Source organism: Sturnira hondurensis, unplaced genomic scaffold (assembly GCF_014824575.4).
Source record: "Sturnira hondurensis isolate 20B ecotype Veracruz unplaced genomic scaffold, ASM1482457v3 Scaffold0001074, whole genome shotgun sequence".
NCBI classification, from domain to species: domain Eukaryota; kingdom Metazoa; phylum Chordata; class Mammalia; order Chiroptera; family Phyllostomidae; genus Sturnira; species Sturnira hondurensis.
Genome location: NW_028073705.1, coordinates 3,849,671 through 3,871,300, shown reverse-complemented (window position 1 = coordinate 3,871,300; position 21,630 = coordinate 3,849,671). Strand labels below are relative to the sequence as shown.

Below are 21,630 nucleotides of genomic sequence, written 5' to 3'. Positions count from 1 at the left end.
TACAGAATTTTAAAATTCTGGTTATCAGTCAATGCTCATATGCCTGTATTTAATGGAACATACAGCAAGCTAGGTCTCTGGAGAAAAGGGGTATAGGAAATACACTCGCTGGATTATACATGATGCTCAGTGTTCTCAGGCAGCAGCTACTTCCTACAAAGTTATGAATTTTACATGTTTAATCTTTGAAATGCTTGTCATTCTCCTAAGCAAACCCATGCCAATGGCTCCACACACCATTTCCCACCCCACCACCCTGCAACCTGGACTTGATTCTAGAACTGAAAAGGGGGAAAAATGACTCACTGATCCCAGCCCAGAAGAGCCTGTATGGTCTCATGAGATACAGATAATCAGAATTCAGTACATTAAAGGCCTTAATAAAGGTGGGAGCACTGGGCTCTGGCTGGATGGCTCGATTGGAACATTGATCCTGGATTGGGGAACACACCTAGGTTGCGGGTTCGATCCTCAGTTGGGGTGTGTACAGGAGGTAACTGGTAGATGTTTCTCTCTCTAAAAATCAATGAACATATATCCTTGGGGTCTCTTCTTGGAGGAAGAGGATGCCTTTGCTACATCTTCAAAGGTAAGCGTGAGTTAGCCATGTGAGGGTGACAGAGGAAGGGCGTTCCAGGCAGAGAGAGCAGTTCTAGCACAGCCAGAGATTTTTTAAGTTAACCGGTTTATTGAGGGGCAAGGAGGAAGTTGCGAGGTAGAAGCGGGTAAATGGAGCATCCAGGTTGAGGTAGGAAATATTACGATGAAAATACAGACAAAAATAGTATCTTATGTTGCACGTTAACTTGAATTCATTTATTTGGGTGGTAAGAAATAGGGACCCAATCAAAGGTTTCAGGGAAGGAAGGGGCAAGGAGAGAGCTGATCAACTTTTCATTTTAGGCCTGTAGCTTTCTGTGTGAAAGCAGGTACCAGATTTAAGGAAGCAAGCATGTCACTAGGGAAGACTGCCTCTTGAAAAAGGGCTGCCTTTTCAAAGCACCCTAATTACATGAAAATATAGGATATGAATGATTTACTTCACACTAGATAATGCAATTATGTTGTGTTCTGAAAAGCACTAAGAAGTCATGGAAGTCAACTTAGGGGAAAAAATACCAATGTTTTAAGCAAAGGAGAAAACTCAAGTTTGTTTTAAAAGGTAGTAATGGTAGTAGGCTCAAATTTTGTTCGAGGTAAAAAAACTAAAGGCCTACTCTGAAAGAGAAATCAAGTCTACAAAGGGAGAGAGAGGACACTGCAGAACACAAACTTTTCACAAATTGGTACTAATCTGCACATTGTTTCACCAAGCCAGTCCAAAATCTGTTCTGTATGCAGGCGTGTATATTTTTTATTTTATAGATTCTGATTTCTTAGTGGTGTTGCAATCCAATCCTAATGGACATCACAGATTGAGTTTTAGGTCTGACTCAGACTGGAAGGGCTACTATAGTCTTAGATGTGATCATTGCTGTTGAGTAAGAATATGAAGAAATGGTATTGCTAGGCTCTGAAGTGTGTAACTAAAAGTTCTAAGTGACATTAATATACCTCATTGAAATATGGCAACAAACTTTCATTGCAATTTTAAAAACTTGTTAACCTAATCCTTACACCTCCTTTCTCCACCACCTCAAATAGCTGTTGATACTAAAAAAGGAAATATATTAGGAACAGTCACTTAACTCACTCAACAGTTTATCTGTAGTCCCAGGACCTACTGTTTACTTTTAATATATTTTATTATGCTATTACAGTTGTCACATTTTTTTCTCCCCTTTATGCTCCTTCCCCTTCTACCAGTATTCCCCATTAGTTCATGTCCATGGGCCATACGTATAAGTTATTTGGCTCCTCCATTTTCCATGCTATTCTTAATCTTCCATTTTGTACCTACCAGTTATACTCCTTATGCCCTGTACCTTTTCCCTCATTCTCACTCCTCCCGCTCCTCACTGATAACACTCCATGTGATCTCCATTTCTGATTCTGTTCCTGTTCTAATTGTTTCCTTAGTTTGTGTCTTAGGTTCAGTCGTTGATAGTCCTGAGTTTATCATTTTACTGTTCATAGTTTTGATCTTCTTTTCCTAAGTCCCTTTAACATTTCATATAATAAGGGCTTGGTGATGATGAGCTCCTTGAACTTGACCTTATCTGAGAAGCATTTTATCTGCCCTTCCATTCTAGTTTTACTGGACAGAGTAATCTTGGCTGTAGCCTTTCATGACTTTGAACACTTCCTTCCAACCCCTTCTTGCCTGTAAGGTTTCTTTTGAGAAATCAGCTTGTAGTCTTACGGGAACTCCTTTGTAGGTAACTCTTTTTCTTGCTGCTTTTAAGATCCTTTTCTTATTTTAATCTTGGGTAAGGTGATTATGATGCACCTGGTGTACGCTTCCTTGGGTCCAACTTCTTTGTAACTCTCTGAGCTTCCTAGACTTCGTGGAAGTCTATTTCCTTGGCCAGATTGGGGAAGTTTTCAAGTAAGTTTCCATTTTTTTTTGCTCTTCCTCTTTTCCTTATGGCACTATGATGCAGATGTTGGAACATTTAGTTGTCCCAGAGATTCCTAAGCTTCTCCTTTTTTTGGAATTCTTTGTTCTGGTTGGTTCAATATTTATTTCTTCTTTCTACTCCAATCAGAGTCCTGGTTTCCTTCCCTTCACAGCTGGTTTCCAGCACATTTTCCTTTATTTTACTGTGCATAGCCTTCATTTCTCCATTTTGCAACCATACTCAACCTTCTGTGAACATCCTGATTACCAGTGTTTTGAACTCTGCATCTGGTTAAGTAGGCAATCTCTCCATCACTTTTTAGAACTTTGAATTGCTCATTTGGGACATATTTTTTGTGTGTGTTATATACTTTCTGCACATTATATAGTAAGGGGCAAAGCCTCAGGTATTCACAGGGTGGGGCAACCCACCTGGTGGTGGTGTGAAGTTGTATGTTGGGCAGGGGTCTGAGAGGGAACAATGCTGCTTGCTTGGCTCTCAGCCAGCTTCCAGTCACTTCCCCCACTACCTACAAGCAAATTGGGCCCTTTTGGTGCTGATTTCCATGTGTGTGTGGCGGGGGGTGGGGGGGCTCGTGTGTGTTCTAGGACCCTGTGGCTTTCTCCAACTCTGTGAGGTTGGGAGTTTCTCCCACTGCTGCAACCACCACAGGTTTTTACAGTCAGAGGTTTTGAGGCATTATTTCTCTGCATTGGAACCCTGGGCTGTGTGGTCTTACTCCTGGCACACAAATGTGGGACCACCCAGTCTGACAGACACTGCCTCAACCACCCCTGTCCTCCAGTTGCCACCTTGCCATGAGTCCCCTCCGGCCCAGCTGCCCATCTCCACCCCTCCCACCAGTCTGCATAAATGTCACTTCCTTAATTCCTTGGCTTTTGGACTTCCAGTTTGATTTCCTGGTAGTACTGGTTATTTTTTGTTTTTAAATTTGTTGTCCTTCTGGTTGTGCAAGAAGGCAAAGTTTATCTAGCTACACCTCCATCTTGGCTTAAGTTCAACAGTTTACTTCTTACACTAGATTTTATTATACTCTGAAATGTACACTATATTTTTTTAAAAATAGAAATTCCTTGTATAAATAGAATGCTTTTATTTCTGTATAAGCTGAATACGCTGATTTGTTTTATGCGTACTTATTTTACAGAAATGGTCACAATTTCTTTTAAATTAACTGATTTATTGAGGAATGAGAGAGTTGACAAAAATCTACATGCATAGATAGTCCTAGCAGTGTATCTCAAACATGGAGGTATAAATCTGAGTCAATGATGCAATCTTCAGCAAAAATGTTTCACAAGTGGAGTGCGTTTTGGTGTTTATAAAAGAAAGCTGAACAACTTTTAAAGGACTTTTAAACATATATGCATGCTTATATTCACTTGGAAAGGCCTAATATTAAGAATCAAATTTATAAAACAATGTTGACTGACTTTTAACAATAAAAGGATTCACCATAGATTTTATTTCAACTGTTTATATTCAAAAGTAATAAATTTTCAATTCGCATGTGGTTTTTAGGTACTTACTGTGTAAAGGTAAGTACATCTGTATATATACATTTATGCAAAACCTAGTGAATAGCTGATGTTTTTTCTAAGTTTGCCTTACTAAACATTTTCCACATCATAAAATCAAATATAAGTCAGTCTTCGCTAGGGTATGAATGATAAAAATAGATAATGGGAATGGAAGAGTATACAGCCTATGCTATAACTAAGTCCCTAGGTTTAAACCCCAAATTACTAAAAAACCATCTGTTTCGAGAGGCATTATTATCTCACTAAGTTCCTTCTGAGTTTAGTAATAGCTTCACAGATGTTACATTCATATCCCTGTTCTCTTTGTGCTTGCTCCTTTAAAAAAATTCTCTTCATATCCAATTCCTATGGTTGAATCGGGGCCCTACAAAATTCACCTTCTTCTCATCTCTAACAGTTACAAAAATTTCAATAGCAACTAGAGAACTTGGAAGAAACAACATCTATGTACATACTTTAAAAAGTAGTATTGTATTTCCAAATTTACTTGCAATTACTTTAAAAACATGATTTCTGTGTCATCCTGTCCTTCAGCTTTCCAAGGTATGGATTTTATTGCCAAAAAATTTTCAAAATCCAAACAAATTTTTTCAACAACCTATATTCTATTACTCTAGACTTATTACCCACCTTCTTCTAATGAATTTTTGCTTTATACTGATATAGTCAAAGATCTGGAGTAAGTCACGCATGAATTTTAACTTTCTCAGCAACACATCATGCTTTTGAAGGCAAGTGGTTTCTTTTCAATTATAACCATATTCCTACCTCTTAATGAGGTAACTGTAATATTATGCAGTTAAAAAAGACCTTCAGATCTAAAAAAGATCTAACACAACTTACTCGACCTACTCAAACAGCACCATAATTTTTAATATTCATTTAACATCTATGTGTCATCAGACAAGCAATATCTGAGAGTCTTCCAGTTGCTAAAGAAACAGTGCTTCTTCATTTCAGTACTATGCCATTGCTCTCCATGAATACTTAATATTTTAGTACTCTCTCAATTTTAGTGGCATCTCAGCAGTGATACACTAGCATCTTGTTCAAATAGTCTCAATTTGTCTCTTAAATGAAACAGATTTTCTTTCATCTTGTGCAGTACCACACAGTTACATGGATTCCAATGCTTCATCACAATGACCTTTATGTTCTAATGATAGAGGAACAGAAATAATCATGAGCATCACTCCTCTGCTTTTACATCTACATAGGGGGCAAATTCTTCAAAGGAACAGTGCCCAAATAGATTTGTACTCTTTTCTAAAATTTATAGGAAATAAGGCATTATAGATGATTAGCGCTAACTTCTCATTGTTTTATCCTTCACTCCTTGAAATCTGTGGTTTTTAAGGGCAATGCCCCAGGTCATTACATATTTCAGTACCCACAGTCATTAAAAACACAGATTTACTGGGTCTTATCCTAAACCTACTGATTCAAAATCTCAGGAAGGCGGCTAAGAAAGCCTAGATTTAAAACTTCCCAGGTGAGAGTTACCCACCTTCAAGTTTGAGAACCACTATCACAGACTACACAGCAGCCTATCTTAAGTTTTACCCATACCTTAAGTTTTAGTTGCCTGATACTCAGGGTAACTGTCAGGAAGTCAGTACAAGATTAGGGTAAATAATTTAGTTTTAGGTGAGATTATGATTCTATCACCAACTATCTGAGTTGTGTTAAAGAATTGTTTATGAAGAAAATAATATACAAGAGTGCTCTGGTGAAGAAAATACACCTGTGAAACCAAAGGTTGGACACAATAGTATTTAAGATTTATCCAGGACTAAAGTTCTATTTTTTTCTTTGTTTTGCCTCCTCATATTGACAGGGGATGGAATGCAAATACATATTTAAGGCAGTAATAGGTACCAAAACTACTTTTAGTCTTGGCAGATGGCCTGTAAAAACATGCCCTGCTGATCTGATTTTTACCATTCTATTAAGCATAAAGTTCTAAGCAACACTTATCCTTAAGCCCCTGTTTGAAATCTGCTAGTTATTCCAATATTGTCTCAGTATCTATTCTGCTATAACTGTACTTACACTGCAGAATAGCTTTTCCTAAACAAAGATTACACTACAATGTGGTATTACCTACAATTTAATGTGAAGGGAAAAAAAGGAATAAATAAGGTGAGTATTGAGACTGAAGGCTTCCCACATACCCATTAATTTTCTCATATACCACAACTCAAACCATAAACATCAATACCATCAGGTATTCTGAGTAAAACTACACTGCAATCCGCTAGATTTATAAATAAAATCTGACTTGACTGTACGCATACTCGATAAAAGTAGGGAAAACTGGGTAATATTTTGACAGCACTGAGGACAACAGAATATTATATTAAACTTAGAAAAGCCTTGATCTTTGCTACCATCATCTCATCTCTATTACTTATCAAGGCACCTCACTGCCCCTCTCACCCATCAGTGATCTCAACCCCTTGCTCACTCCTGTACTGAAGGCTTCCTTTGCTGTTCCTTCTGCCAGGAGTGCTTTTTCAGGTACCTGCAAGGCTCATTCCTTCACTCCCTGCAAATCTATATTCAAATGTCACCTGCTCACCGAGTTCTTACTTGGTCTCCTATCCCCACTTTCAACCACCAGTGTCCTCTTTGCACTCAATAAGGACACTAAGAATACCCAGTATTCTTCCTTAGCACTTACAAGCACTTAACATATATCTTGCTCATTTCCCCCTATAAGCTGAGCTCCATAATGGCAGGGACTTTTGTTCACCAGTGTGTCCCTAGAGCCTAGAACAGTGTCTGGCACATACTTGGCTCTCAATGTTGCTGAATGAATGAATGGTTGTATCATGAACCATGTATTTTTGCACTTAACCCATATTATTTAACACCTATATTAAAGTGAAAACCTATGCCAAGAAAAATGGTATATGGCTTTTGACTGAAAAGTGTATTTCTATTGAAAGACTTCAAGGATGTTAATGCTAAAACAAAGCAACCCTCACAAGAGAGTCACATAGTATTCAGTGTCTCAAAAATCTTGGGGAGATTTTCCAGAGAAAATGTATTATTAAGCAGTTCACATTCTTGCCAGAAGTTGGTATACTTATAAATGATATTGCTCAACTCACTCTTGGTGTGCAGACCTCTCCAAATGCTCAAACCAACTGCACGCTTGGCTTTGTAAATCTCCAGCTTCCCTTACTCTACCCAAATCCCTCGGGCTCAAGATTTCTTCTGAAAGGATGGCTAACCTAGTCAGAAAATAAATTTCAGACCTTTCTTTAGGGAAACATGTATTTTGGTTTAAAAACATTAAGGGCCAAAAAGAAAAAAAAAAGAAACTGAAAACTATCAAAACAATAAAAACTTGGATATTACACTTGTGATTAGTTATGTAACTGCTATTCCTTCTAATAATGTTATTTAAGAACAAGCCAGACTTAGTTCTCATGACCTCACATTGAAAACATACTTTAAAAATTACTATTGTATCCATATTGATGAATAAATGATTGACTGCAATGGCATCATATTTAAAAAAAAAGTAAACTTTAAAAAATCTAAGTTAGTTTGGGGTAAAGTTAACAGTTCTAATACTTGAGTATCTACTATGTGAAAGAGACTCTGTTCTTTACCAAACAATCAAAGCTAAGTAAAGTAACACTGTAACTGAGCAGGACACACAGGATACGACACCACTGCAAAACACCCTAAAATCACTGAAACTGCAAGAGGTGCCGTAATAAAAGCATAAACAAGGAGTGAACATTACCATAGCTGGAGTAGCAAAGAATTCCTGAAGATGGCATGGAATGGGGATTTCAGAAGAATACTGACATACTGTTGGGGACATTTAAAGATAAGGACATTCTATGCATGCATGCATGCATCAACCTACCAACCAAATTCTGAGGGCCCATTCCCAGCCAGCCACTGCCCCACACCCCATCCCCCCCACTTCTAAGTAGCTCATGAGGGAAGAAATGAGTCAGTGGTAGTGACATGATAGAGAGAATACATCAGACTCTCAAATACGCTCATGAGACACTATGGTTTGTCTATCACACGATCTAATAAATGCCTCAACCATTAGTAAATAACCCAATTCAGTTGCTACAAAGTCAGCCTTTGACAGTAATACAAGATTAAACAGCTTTTCTGGAAGCAGCAATGAGTGCAGTTTTGATATATCAGTAGGAAACTGGAGCTTCTCAGAATGGGTGGATGAAGCAATGCAAACACATAGGATATTCAAACACAGCAGAGGTCTGCAAACTAAAAATAACAATAACATGAAACAGAAACTATACGTGGCCCACAAAGCCTAAAATAGGCCCTATTTGGCCCTTCATAGAAAAAGTCTGCTGACCCCTAGAGTATCCCTGTGTGGTTAAAACTTAGGTATACAGTGAAGTGACAGATGAAAATAAAAAATTTCTTGAGGCTGAATTATGAAAGCCCTTGAATACCAGGTATTATAGGCACACTTGTTACCGTCCTTTTAGGAATGTCAGTACTCAATATGACCGAGAAAAAAAAAATCAAGGACTTTATACTGAAGTAGCACTTATTGGTCATATACTTTGAGTCAGGACTTAAATGCTCATAATCCTGAGAAATAATTTTCCCCGTGTTATAGATAAGAAAAAAATGTCAGATGAGTTACTAGTCCACAAATTACACTGTTATTAAAATACCAGAACTGGGAATTTATGATTCCAAATTCACGTTAGTATCCTTTCCACAATAAAACACTTGCCTCTGTGGTACAGTAGGAATGAAAAGAATTATCATTTTGTAACTAATAAATAGCAAAATATTAGTAAAGCTAAGGAAATGCATTAGGTATCTTAGCATATTTCATGGGTACTAAATATATATTCCTAGTCTAAGCTAGTTAACTTCATTAAAACTGTTCATTGGTAGTCAATTATGTCACAGAAAAAGTCAATGCTAAGAGTACAAATGATCAACAAAAACTGGTAACTGGAATTGGGGGAGAACCCCAAAAGCCTGAGTCCACAGTGGTACATGCATGAACTTACCTTTGCTCCCCAGTAACTACCTTTGGGGTGGGGGGGGATGGGATTGATAAACTAACTCTTGTAAAAATCTACCAGCTTCTCTAGACTGATGGAAACAACAGAATTCATAGTTCTCAAGATATGGTGTTTTTCTGCACTTTGTTTTTATAAACCCTAGTAGTATTACTGTTACAAGACTTAAATAAAATCAAAGGACTTCTGAACAGAAGTTCTTTAACATTCTACATACAATTTGTACAAGTGTGGGTGGAGGGCCCCCAAAATTATCATCTTCTGGAGGGCAAGCCCCTTGTAGTACAGACTTCCTTCACTAGATGAAGTGTTCTAGGAACCCATCTGCATCAGTGTGCCAGCTCGCAGTGTTGTGAGAGGCTGTGTTCAGCTTCAGTGAATCTTTTTGAAGACTCTTTCAATGTGTTTGTCCATCTCATGGTAGGCACCTGCCCATCCCAGGCTGCTCAGTGTTCAGCAGTTTTGACCAAAAATGTCATGACCCTCATGCCCCAGTCTCCCTATTCACCCATCTCACCCCAAGCAACTTGCTTCCTCAGATGAAAAGAGTCCTCAAAGGGAAACATTATATGATGTGAAAGAAATGAAACAAAAAACGGCAGAAGCAGTAAAAGGCAGCAAAATCGAGTTCAAACACTGTTCTGAGGAATGGAAAAAACACTTCGATTGATGTACTGTATCCAATACAAAGTACTTTGAAGGTGACTGACATTTAAACATAAGAATACACAATTTTAAAATAAATTCTGTGTTTTGGGGGTCCCTCCTCTTATGTTCTGCCACAATTAACACTTTTGATTCTTTTTAAGGTGCTGCTGAAGATACTTTTAAGCGCCACTTAAGCAGATGAAAATAACTACTCATTGAAATGTAAAACTTTTCTAGGACCTCTTACACTCTCAAAATATAAATTGTTAAAACTATACTAACAATTTTTAACTAACGGATACACTTTCCTCAGACAGAATTCTGAATCTTGAAGGACTCAATTTACTTATACATACATATGTGTATGTGTTTAAATTTTTATTTATTTTTTAGAGAGAGGAAGAGGGAGAGAGAGAAAATCGATGTACGAGAGAAACATCAATCGGTTGCCTCTCATATGCACTCCACCCAGGAACTGAACCTGCAGCTCAGTCATGTGTCCTGACCAGGCATCAAACTGACAAAAAGGCTTTCAATAGGATTTAAACGCCTCTCCATCTCAAAGTGTACACAATAAGCTGATGCTATCTATGACATTAAGCACTGCTCTTTGAACTTTACATAGATAGGTACGTAATTATTTCAAAAGCCTAGGAGCAGATTTGTTTCTAAATCCAGAATTTGAGATTTCAGAATACCACAATATAGACACATCATATATTTTGTGACACCCTCAGCAGGATCTATGCTAACATTCTGTAATTAAACATATTGTTTCTGTAGCAAAGTATAACTAACTATATTGTCCACAGCAGGTTTTGGACTATTGAGTGATACAATCTAACTTGGTTTTTAGAGCCTCTGGATTGGGAGAAATGATTGTGGAATTACATTAACTCATTCGACTCAAAATAGCCCATTTTTATAGACAGAAAAACTAAGGTGCGGACATCAAGGACCAGTCTACTGTGTCACTCTGCTAGTGAGCAATGTAGCAAGGACTTGATCCCAAGCGACTACTTTACATACTGCCTTTTCACGCACTTAACAGAGCATTAAAGAATGCTCTGTTATACAACTCTAAATAGTTTATTTAGTCTATTATTTAGTTTCACTGTATATTAGAGTTTCTTAAAGCTCACATATAGGCATTGAAGGTGATTTTCCTCCTTTTTGTTAAACTACAAATTGTCTTTGGGTAAACAGTATTGTTTTTAAAACATCTTTATGTATAACAAAATCCTATAATCATAGGGAAAAATAAAGTCAATGTGACTGTTATGAAAAGTCTCACTGCCAAGTAAGAATTAAAAATTCTAATTTGAAGGCACAGCAAAGGTAACATTTAGAAGATTCTGGACAAGCTCAATTTCAGAATATATACACAATACTAACAACTGGAACAAAGGGACTAAACCTTAATTATTCCACATTTATTGAAGAAATCAGTGAAACACTGACCCTACTACATGTATATAGATCAAAAACTTGAAATAATCAACATTTATTTGTACAATAAAAACCAGTGTGAGAGGTCCCACATTTAAAGAATGTGATCAGCATAATGTGCCAGTCTTACACCTACAGCAGTGGTAACAACATTTTGTTTCTCTGTAATTACCCGGATTTGAGAAAAACAGCACCTTCAACACCAAGCAAAACAATTAGAGGTAGATATTTGTGTTTCTAATAAGCTTTCCTGCTTAAGAAACTGATAATATTCTGATCTTTAGGATTATCATTCTACCCCATGTACAAGAATTACTAAATAATTCAACTGCCCTGGCCACTTGGCTCAGTTGACTGGAACGTTATCCCCTGCGCCAAAGGGTTGTAGGTTCAATCCCCAGTTAGGGTACAGACCTAGGTTACGACTTCAATGCTGAGTCAGGGGGCATACAGGAGGCATACGGGGTGCATACATACTGATCAATATTCTCCTCTCTCTAAAATCTACAAATATGTCCTCAGGTGAGGATTTTAAAAAACTGTAATTCAACTTGCACGTTATCTGCTTCATTGTCAAAAAGCAGATTTCTTATTAAAAATCACTGTACACCCAACATGTGCCTGAAGCAGTAGTCAGTTGTTAAATGCACAGGCACTGGAGTCTGACAGGTCTGGATTCAAATGTCAGCTTCCTCACTCATCAGTGGAATAAATCTGGGCTAAGAACTTAATGTTAGCCTCATTTTTAAAAAATTCTGCAGTAATAGCACACAATCACTACTTGACAATGCTTTTATAAATGAGGTAGTGTATATAAAGCACTTAGTGACACCTGGCCCATAAAAAATACTAGTACAGAACAGCTACCACCGCTATTGCCCTAATGGGTTAGCAATATATATGATTTTAGTTGATTTGGGGGTCAAGTTTACTGAGGTAGGAAGAGAGGCTAAGAGTTAAATTAATTTCACAAGCAAATCACAAGGACGACTCCAAATAATAACATCTGTGAGGAATTCAGTATCTCCAATTTATCTTCATGCTCCTAAACATTTCCAAAATAAAATCTCTTGGTGTGTATAAAATGATCTTACAACAGAACATGCATAGTTGGAGACAAAGGAAACCAGATGAATATTGATGACTCCTCTTAATAAAAAGAGGAAGAGATTAAGATGTGCCAACTGCCAGTTATAAAAACAGTCACAGAGTTATAAAAGTACAGCACAGGGAATAGTCAATAATATTATAATAACTATGTACAGTGTCAGATGGGTACTCTACTTATCAGGGTGATCACTTTATAATCTATGTAAATGTCTCATCTCTATGATGTACACCTGAAAGTATGTCAACTGTAATTGAACAAAAAAAATTAAATATAACAAAAAATAAAACTACACATGACTTCCTGGCAAAGAAACCATTATTTTGCCCTTTTAGCTTTTATTATTCGTTTTTCCTTGGTGGCTCCCTCCAAGGCAGATATAACTGAAATCTATATTCTATGGGACTACGATAGCAAGTATGAGTGCAAAGATACACTTCTCTAAAGCTGATTACAGAGAAAAATAGCTATCATAGCAAACAGAAACACATACACACCACCCAGAAATTTTCTACCTACTTTTGGAAATGTCATTAACAGCTACAAGTCAGAGAGATGCACACTAATCTGAACAAGGAAGATCCCAACAGAATTAAAGTGCACTGGGCAGATCAGCTGGTAAATTAATAGGCAAGACTGGTCTGCGTCAGTAATGTATGTGAGAGGTCAGTGACATAAAGCGATAATGTACATAACTGGGGAAGAAGAAAGGTAAATAGGAAAGGATAACCAAATACATAAGTATTGGACTAAATTAAAATTAAACTATTCATACAATAGTAACATACCTCCATTTAAAATGAAGGTATGAAATTTATCTAAAAAATTTATCTGAAATTTATCTAAAAAATTTAGATAGAATAGTCCAAGTTTTTTCTTCCTTGTCCCATATAGTAGTAGCTTGCTAAGAAATTCTTCTCTCAAGAAGTCAATAACAATAATGATTCAATGTTCTGCAGTTACTGACTATCACAAATCTAAGGAACAAAAATAATTTTAAAATTGTAATTATCAATGCAAACCATCCTTTCCCCTCCATTCCATATAGGTCGAAAAAAGCAGATTTTTTTAAGCGGCCAGGAATTGCCAATATTAAAGACTGAACTTATTAGTTAGTAACCAACTCCAAGTGGATTAGGATACAAAACAGAATTATCAAAATTGACCCAATGTTTCAAACCTATGTTGTATCCACCAAGGTTACTTGATAGCAGATTTCAAAGAAGCAGATCATCCCATCAAGATTCTTTGAAAATAGTGGGAAAATTCTGCAAAGTCATCAAGGTGCAAGTGATTACATAAATCAGGAAACCAGATGAAGAATTTAAGAGTAAGAAATAAAAATAGATTTCAGGATTGAAATTTAAAAAGAAGTATTAAGTGAAAAATATGTACATATTGAGAAACAAAACGTTAACCGGGAGTATTAAAAGAATCAAAATTTGAGATCTGAAAATGGGAGTCTAGAAAAAAAATGAGACCGACTAACAGCTAAGATAACAGAGTAGAGTTATGCAGTTCTTAATCAAAATGAAGTTTTTAACTTTCTGGAGTTACAAATTTTCATTATAATACTGAAAGAAAAGCAGCACTTTAGACAACAATCTAACCTATTTCTTCAAATTCCCTTCTTTACCAATATGCACTATATTTAGATCAGGTACATTTTATAATTTCATAATGTAAACCATGTTTATTAGAAACTCCATTTGGCTGAGCAAAATTCTGAATCCCACACCACTACTACATAAACCCTGCCAATAGGTAAGCACTTCAGATATAATGTATTCTTTAAAATACAAGAAAACTAGTACTTTTTTAAAAAGTAAACTTCTATTATAATAGCATCATTCTTAACAAAGAAAAAGTTACTCTAAGTGGCAAAAATGTTTCTGTATTTAGAATCTTAGGCTTTTTCCGCCCTGGCTGGTGTAGCTCAGTGGATTGAGTGCAGGCCTGCGAATCAAAGGATGGAGGTTCAATTCCCAGTCAGGGCACATGCCTGGGTTGCAGGCCAATTCCCAGCAGAGGACACAGGAGATGCAAACACATGTTGATATTTCTCTCCTTCTCTCCTTCCCTTCCCCTCTAAAGATAATCTTAAAAAAAATTATCACAGGCTTTTTTTATTTTTGTTTTTAGAAAGAGAAAAACAGAGAACCAAACATGGATTATTTTTGTTGTTCCAAGTATTTATGCATCCATTGGTTGCTTGTTGTTGTGCCCTTACTAGGGACTGAACTCACAATCTTGGTGTATTGGGGATGATGCTCTAACCAACTTAACTACCCAGCTAGGGCCCTTGGACTTTTAATTATAACTCTTAAGACCCTGTAGATTATTTACAGATGCAGCAACTACCAGTAAGACAGAAAGCCTAAACCTGATTAATAAAGCTAATTAGTGGCAGAGACATGCTAGAGCTGGGATTCTTGTCTCTGGATTCTTCCCTGAAACCTCCTGTGTAGCAATAGCCTACCTATCTCTTAGGATTAATGGTACTGAGAAAATTTAACACAGAGAATGCAAAATTCACTACTGTTTTTCCTCGAGAAAATTTTAGCAATTCATAAAATCAGGAACTTAATGTTGCATTTTCCTTCAGTGTTCAAAAAAAATGTAGTTTGCAGCTCTAAATGGGCAGAAGGACGAGTGAGCTCCTCCCTCCACCCCATGTCTATATAGCTGTAACAGGTCTGGGCATGGTCTGGTGTCATCCCACAATTCTCCTGATGAACAACCCAACACTTCATGTCCAATGACCAGAAGAAGCTAAATTCCCACTCTTTCAGAGGCTGAAATGATGGCTGATTTATTTGCCTCCCACTCATTCTATCCTCAGCTACCATGGCAGAGTAATGCGTTACCACAAAATGTTACTAAACAGATACTAAACATATACATACTAATGTATCTTCTCAGAAGCTACCCTAAACCAATGAAACCAAAGTAATCATGGGGATGTGAGATCTTCTAATAAAAGAAAAAAAAATACAAAAAAGAAATAAACAACCCTGAAAAAACCAAACCAAACTGCCAGTGCTGTAATTTCAGGAATGCGGCAAAAAAGCAGCTTGATGTGAAGACGGGCTTTCCTAAATCACTCTTTCCTTTCCTCTTCACAGATCAGCCTTCAGTACAGTTAAATTTGCTGCTTGTTAAACTCAGGTGTCTGTGTTTTATAAAGGAATTTGGAAGGTAGTAATCCAAATATCAGTGCAATTATAAATACTTCCCATAAAAAGAACCAAATGGGAATTCCCTGTAATAAATAATTGCTCAAAGTTCTCATTGGATACTTAAGAAAAACGTAAATAAACCAAATTTCTTCATAGAAAAAAACTGTATTTACAACTTATTTCAAAAGCAGTTTTCAAAAGCAAACATGGTAACACTGAAGTTGAAAAATCTATGCTCACCTAAAGTTGTCAAGTCTGATAAATTATTAACAGAATACTGCATCAAAAATAAGGCAATAAACCGAGACACCCATGAACCATTCCTCCACTCGCACAACTGTGCAGAACTAATCTTTCTAGTAGCAAATGATACTTCACTCCATTTCAGCGTGTCTGAAATCCTTAAAAAGAGAGTGACAAAATATGATCTTCATTCTTCATTAGAAACTTAGAACACTTGAAGGAAAATAATTTCTAAAGCACAAAGAGGTAAAGAGGTATAAGCTTTGAAAAAGATACTCAGTGTTCAAAATTCAAGAATGCAATATTAATACACAATGGGCATTAGGTGAATATATGCAATACAGTGGTAGTAAATTAATTTATTTAGTACTTTTTCCATTCCATATCATCAGGAGGATTGATTTCAACTTTCCTTTTACCTACATCAGACCAGTTGGTACTCAAAACTGTACCACCAGACTCCATCTGTAATAAGAAATAAAAATAGATTAATTCTTGGACCACATAATCAAAATAATATTTTTTCTAAAACTCTTCTAAACATAGATTCCCAAATATAAGCAATGTTTGGCTTCCTAAAAACACAAGACAATATTCTGATTTAACCTTAAGCTTTCCAGAGAAGTTACTATGTTCTGCAAAAGCTGCAAAGGGAACTCCGGAGTAGGCAGGTAGGAGCAGCATGTTCCCATATGCAGCACCACATCTCCCTCTGATGAGCAGAGAGGCCCACGTGGAAAAACTACCTTTACATGAGAATAAAACTGGCTTCCAAAGAAAATGACGACGTAATCTTTTTATCAAGGACAATAAAAAACAGGCACAGTTAACTCTTTCTACATTGGCTGGACATAACTTCAAATATATGCAAATTTATGCTGAAAACTTTTTTAAATCAAGGTGCACACACACAGGTATACAAAGTGTTTCAGTAAAAAATTGGTTATCTGTGCAGTATTTACTAAATATCCCACCCGCCAATGCTTGCATATTCATAAATAACTTAAAAATCTTTCTGGGCATTTGTTATTCTAATGTAATAAAAATTCATTGACTTGGATTACAACAAAAAAAATGTGAATCTAAACATTTTAAAATAATCAGCTGTGTTACTGGCAAATGTATAAAGTTACATACCCTACCTACCATTACACCAAAACCTCACTATAACCCATGCGCCACTCTCTGCCAAGCTCCCTTACATGAGGTGCTTTGAATGGGATGCTCTTTTCCACTCTAGTTATTTTTATGTCTTTAATTATATGCCAAACACAAGATGTCCCCATATCTCTCCTGCCTTCTTTGACTCTTATCAGAACTCTGGTAGAAATCTGTCTTCTGTATGAGCATAATTACCATAAATATAACATGTATGGCATTGCACTACTGAAACTTTAAGGGTCGGCCTTCTTTCTTTCTTTCATCTGCTTCCCACCATTGGCTCCAACTAAAGCTCTTAAAAACCAGGAGCATATTTTACTAATACTTATATCCTAGATCTAAACACAATGGCCCAGCACCTGGTAGGCCTCAAATAAAATACTGAATAAAACTGGATAAATCTATATAATAAGCTACTCTTAAGAGGACTGAAGGAAATATAATTAATTTATAATCTGATCATATTCACTGATTAAATTTATTTCCCTTCTCTACAGATTATTAGTGCAATTAAGCAATTCCCAGATTATTTTGTATATGATGATCTTTTTGTCCCAATTAGGCTAGAAGATCATACATGATAGACTCTATTTTGTTTCCTTTGGATTTCCACAAGGAGAGCAGCAACCTTAAGTATGTTTCAGATCAATGTTGCCAAACAAATGGCTTATTTTATGGGTGTACATGGTTCAATTACAATTAGCAAAGTTTCTGTATGAAAATGGGTGCAGATCCTATAATCTATCTTTGAAATTTCACACACTGCTACTTTCTCTAGCACACTCTTAAAAGTCAATACTGAGATGAGATTGGCTGACTTCTTCTGGGAAAATGGAGTAAATATGCTTTTTCTTATTCTTCCCATTAAGTACAACTAAAAACCTTGGACATTGTGTATGTGCGATGAACATAAGAATCTAAAAGGTGAAAAGATGACAGACCAAGAAACAACAAATGGTGAGTTCCCTAGGTTTTCTTTCTATCTTGTATACCCTAGAGTTAGAGCTAAAGAGGCTTGAAATGCAAAAGTATGTGGGGGGAAAAAATATCAAGTTCCAATAATAGTCTGATCTCTGTAGCCAAAGGATGAAAAAAAATCATAAAGACAGCCTAGGTAGTCAGAAAACTTTTAGACAATAATTGCTCTACTTCATCTAAACACCAAAGAAAAACCTGTGGCCCCACCCAAGTGAGCAAAAGCTGAGTGGGGAGCCTAGACTTCCACCTGTGCTAGACTATAATGCAGTCACCTCCCCTGCTGCCACAGCCAACGAAACACGTGGGGAGGCAGAACTCCTACACCCAGCAGTGACAAGGAGGTACCAAATGTTTAAGGAGTTTGAGGAGGCCAAACAGCAGTAATAAGGCAGTGCACCTTAACTTCCTCTGTGAGGCTGATCGTGAGAGAAATCCAACTAAAACAGAGGTTTTAAAAAAGATCCAGAGTCCCACTGCTTAACATGAAAACATCCAGGTTTCCACTGAAAACCACTTGACACTGGTAAAAAACACTAGGCAAAGTACAGATTGCAATTAAAAAAAAAGAAAACAATACATGCTGTTAAAATTATCTGGAAAAGATTTTTAAATAGTCATGGTAAAAATGCTTTAACAAGAAGTTATACACTTGTTTGAAATAAATGAAAAAGTAGCCTTAACAAAGAAACAAGATGTAAAGAACTACTTGCAAAGTTTTGGAATTAAACAATGCAACTGAAATAAAAAGGTCAGAGGATGGGCTCAAGAACAGAGGGGACAGAAAAACAATCAGTGAACTGAAAAACAGAACAATATAAATCACCAAATTTCAAAGACAGAAAATAGAGACAAAAGGAAGAGAGTCCCTAGGGATGCATGGGATCTAACAAAATATCTAACATTTGTGTCATCAAGTTCCAGGAAGGAGAGAACAAAGAAGGCAGGTCTGAAAAAGTACTCAATGAAACAATGGCTGAAAATTTCCCAAATTTGAGAAGTGACAGACATACACCTAGAAATTCAAGAAACTCAGCAATCCCCAATCAATATAAACCCTAAGAAATCCTTGCCAAGACAAAGAATTTGTCATGAGCACATCTACCCTAAAAGAACACCTAAAGCAGGGGTATCCAACATCACTGGAGTCTCTGGGCCACACTGGAAGAAAAACAGTCGTCTTGGGCCACATATTAAATACACAAACACTCCATCGATGTTGTAGCTCAGTGGATTGAGCCTGGGCCTAGGAACCAAAGTGTCGACAGTTTGATTCCCAGTCAGGGCACATGCCTGGGTTGTGGGCCAGGTCCCCAGTAGGGACACATGAGAGACAACTGCTGCACACTGATGTTTCTCCCCCTCTTTCCCTTCTCTCTAAAAACAAATAAAGAAAATCTTAAAATAAAGAAATACATAAACACTAACAAAAACCTATGAATAAAAAAAGGTCCACACATAATTTTCGTGATATCTGTCATCATAGATAAGCAAAAAAGTCCTCACATAATAGCCCTAATTATGCAAGAGGTTTATTCGATAATCTTTTAAAATTGTCAAACAGGCCCCAAGTCTGTGATCACTAATGTAGAAAATGTATATATCTAAGTAATAAATGTCACTTTTTCTTCTCAGTATTTTTTATCATAAAAGGGCAACACAAAACTAGTGTGGGACATCTGACGATGTCTTTGAGAAATTAGTGCATCAATATCTGGTTTGACAGTAGTTCCAATTCTCAGTGAGTTCTCAAGGTGCTCATCACTTATTTTGGTTCCAATTTTACTCAATGTGTTTCATTCTTGAAAATAATTGCTCTCAAACGTAGGTGCTGCCAATAGCAATGACATGAGTAAGGCATGATTGTGAAGTAAGGAATATTTGTCTCTGGGAAGACAGGACCTGTAACATAAAAGTCCAGTAAAGAGGCATGATCAAATTTTTCTATAATCTGAATCTCAGGTTGCATTCCATTTAGAAATTGGCAGGTAACATATTTATGCACACTGAAAATGGAGTTGCGAACAAAGCAAAATGTCATTTACCTGGAAATCTTGAAATCTGTTTTCAAATTCTTCTATCAAATGGAAAAGCAAGGCTGCATATTTTTTGCTGTTCACAGGACTGTGTTTAGCCAATGTGTTGAAATGCATAAAATTGTTTGCCTTAATTTGAGCTTGCCGTAATTTCAGTTTCATTTTGAACACAGTTATGGTTTGAAATATGGTATTGGTTAAGTTGGTTTTAACTTTGAAGATGCATTAACTCATTTAGATGAGCAGTGAAATCCACTAAAAATGCTAAATCTGTGACCTAGTTCCCATCGTCAAGTTCCGGCTCAAATTTGTTTTTTGATACCATAAACAACTTGATAACATAAACGACTCGCAAATCATAAAACCTTTGCGACATTTGGCCAAACTTAACCACCTTCCTTCCGAAAAGTAAATGATGTTGCCACAGTCAACATCCATACTTTTAAGGAATTTCTGGAATAGGCAATGATTCAATCTTATGGCTCTTTGAAATTCATAGTCTTGATGGTGATTTGCATTACATTATCCATTCTGAATGCTTTTATGCTTGAATTTTCTTGATGCACTATGCAATGATACTTCATTATACATGACTTTTGGGCTACAATTGCATTGTCTCCTATTAATTTTACAAGTCCCTCTCTTTTGCCTACCATCACCGGGGCACCATCAGTAACTATACCAGATATGCTGACAAAAGAAAATGGCTTTAACATTTCTTTTGCTGCTTCATATAAATCTCTTGATTTAGTTGTGTCTTTTAATGGCACTAAAGAAGCCATTTCTTCAGTGACATTATATTTGTCACCAGTACCTCCAATAAAAACAACTTGAGGACCTTTAGCCAAGATGGAGACATATACAGATACATTTTGCCTCCTTGCACAACCAAAAGGACAATAACAAATTTCAAAAATAAAAAATAGCCAGCACTGCCAGAAAATTTAACTAAGGAGTTAAAGAAGAAACATTCATCCAGACCTGTAGGAGGGGCTGAGAAGACTCACGGCAAGGTGGTGGCTGGAGGACTGGGTGGTCCCACATTTGTGCACACAAACTGGAAGAACAACTGGGAAATGAAAAAGACCGTGGAACCCAGAGTTCCAGTGCAGGAAAGTAAAGCCTCAAAACTTCTAACTGAAAAAATCTGTGGGGGTTTCTGTGACAGGAGAAACTCCCAGCCTCATAGGAGAGTCCACTGGAGGACCCACAGGGTCCTAGAATGTACACAAAACCACTCACCTGGGAATGAGCACCAGATGGACACATTTGCCTGTGGGCAGCAGCAGAAGTGACAGAAAGCCAACAGAGAACTGGGCAAGCAGTATTTTGCCCTCTCAGACCCCTACCCCATATACAGTGCCACAACACAGCTACGTGAGTTGCCCCACCCTGGGGAATACCTAAGGCTCCTCCTTCCCATACTAGTTAACAGGTGCCCCAAGACAAAAAAAAAATATGACCCAAATGAACAGATAAAAGCTCCAGAAAAAATAGAACTAAGCGATAAAAAAGAGATAGTCACCCTATCAGATGCAGAGTTCAAACACTGGTAAGTGGGATGTTCACAGAAATGGTGGGGTATAGTCCCAAAACAGAGGAAAATGAGAAAGCTATAAAAAGTAAAATATGAAAAGTGAAATAAAGGGAACCAAAAGCAAAGGAAACAGGCACTCAAATCAATGATTTGGAGGAGAAGGAAGAAAGAAACATTTAACCAGAA

General features: G+C 36.9%; 1 protein-coding gene across 1 annotated transcript in view; it reads right to left on the bottom strand.

The window, feature by feature from the left end:
• Window positions 1–14,861: 14,861 nt before the first annotated feature.
• The window catches only part of SUGT1 (SGT1 assembly cochaperone of MIS12 kinetochore complex), a 49,562-nt gene continuing 42,793 nt past the window's right edge, over window positions 14,862–21,630 (bottom strand). Inside the window, exon 13 of the mRNA XM_037060497.1 lies at window positions 14,862–16,200. Within this exon, the coding sequence (XP_036916392.1) occupies window positions 16,099–16,200 (102 nt within the window). The 3' untranslated portion in view covers window positions 14,862–16,098. The remainder of the gene's footprint in view (window positions 16,201–21,630) is intronic.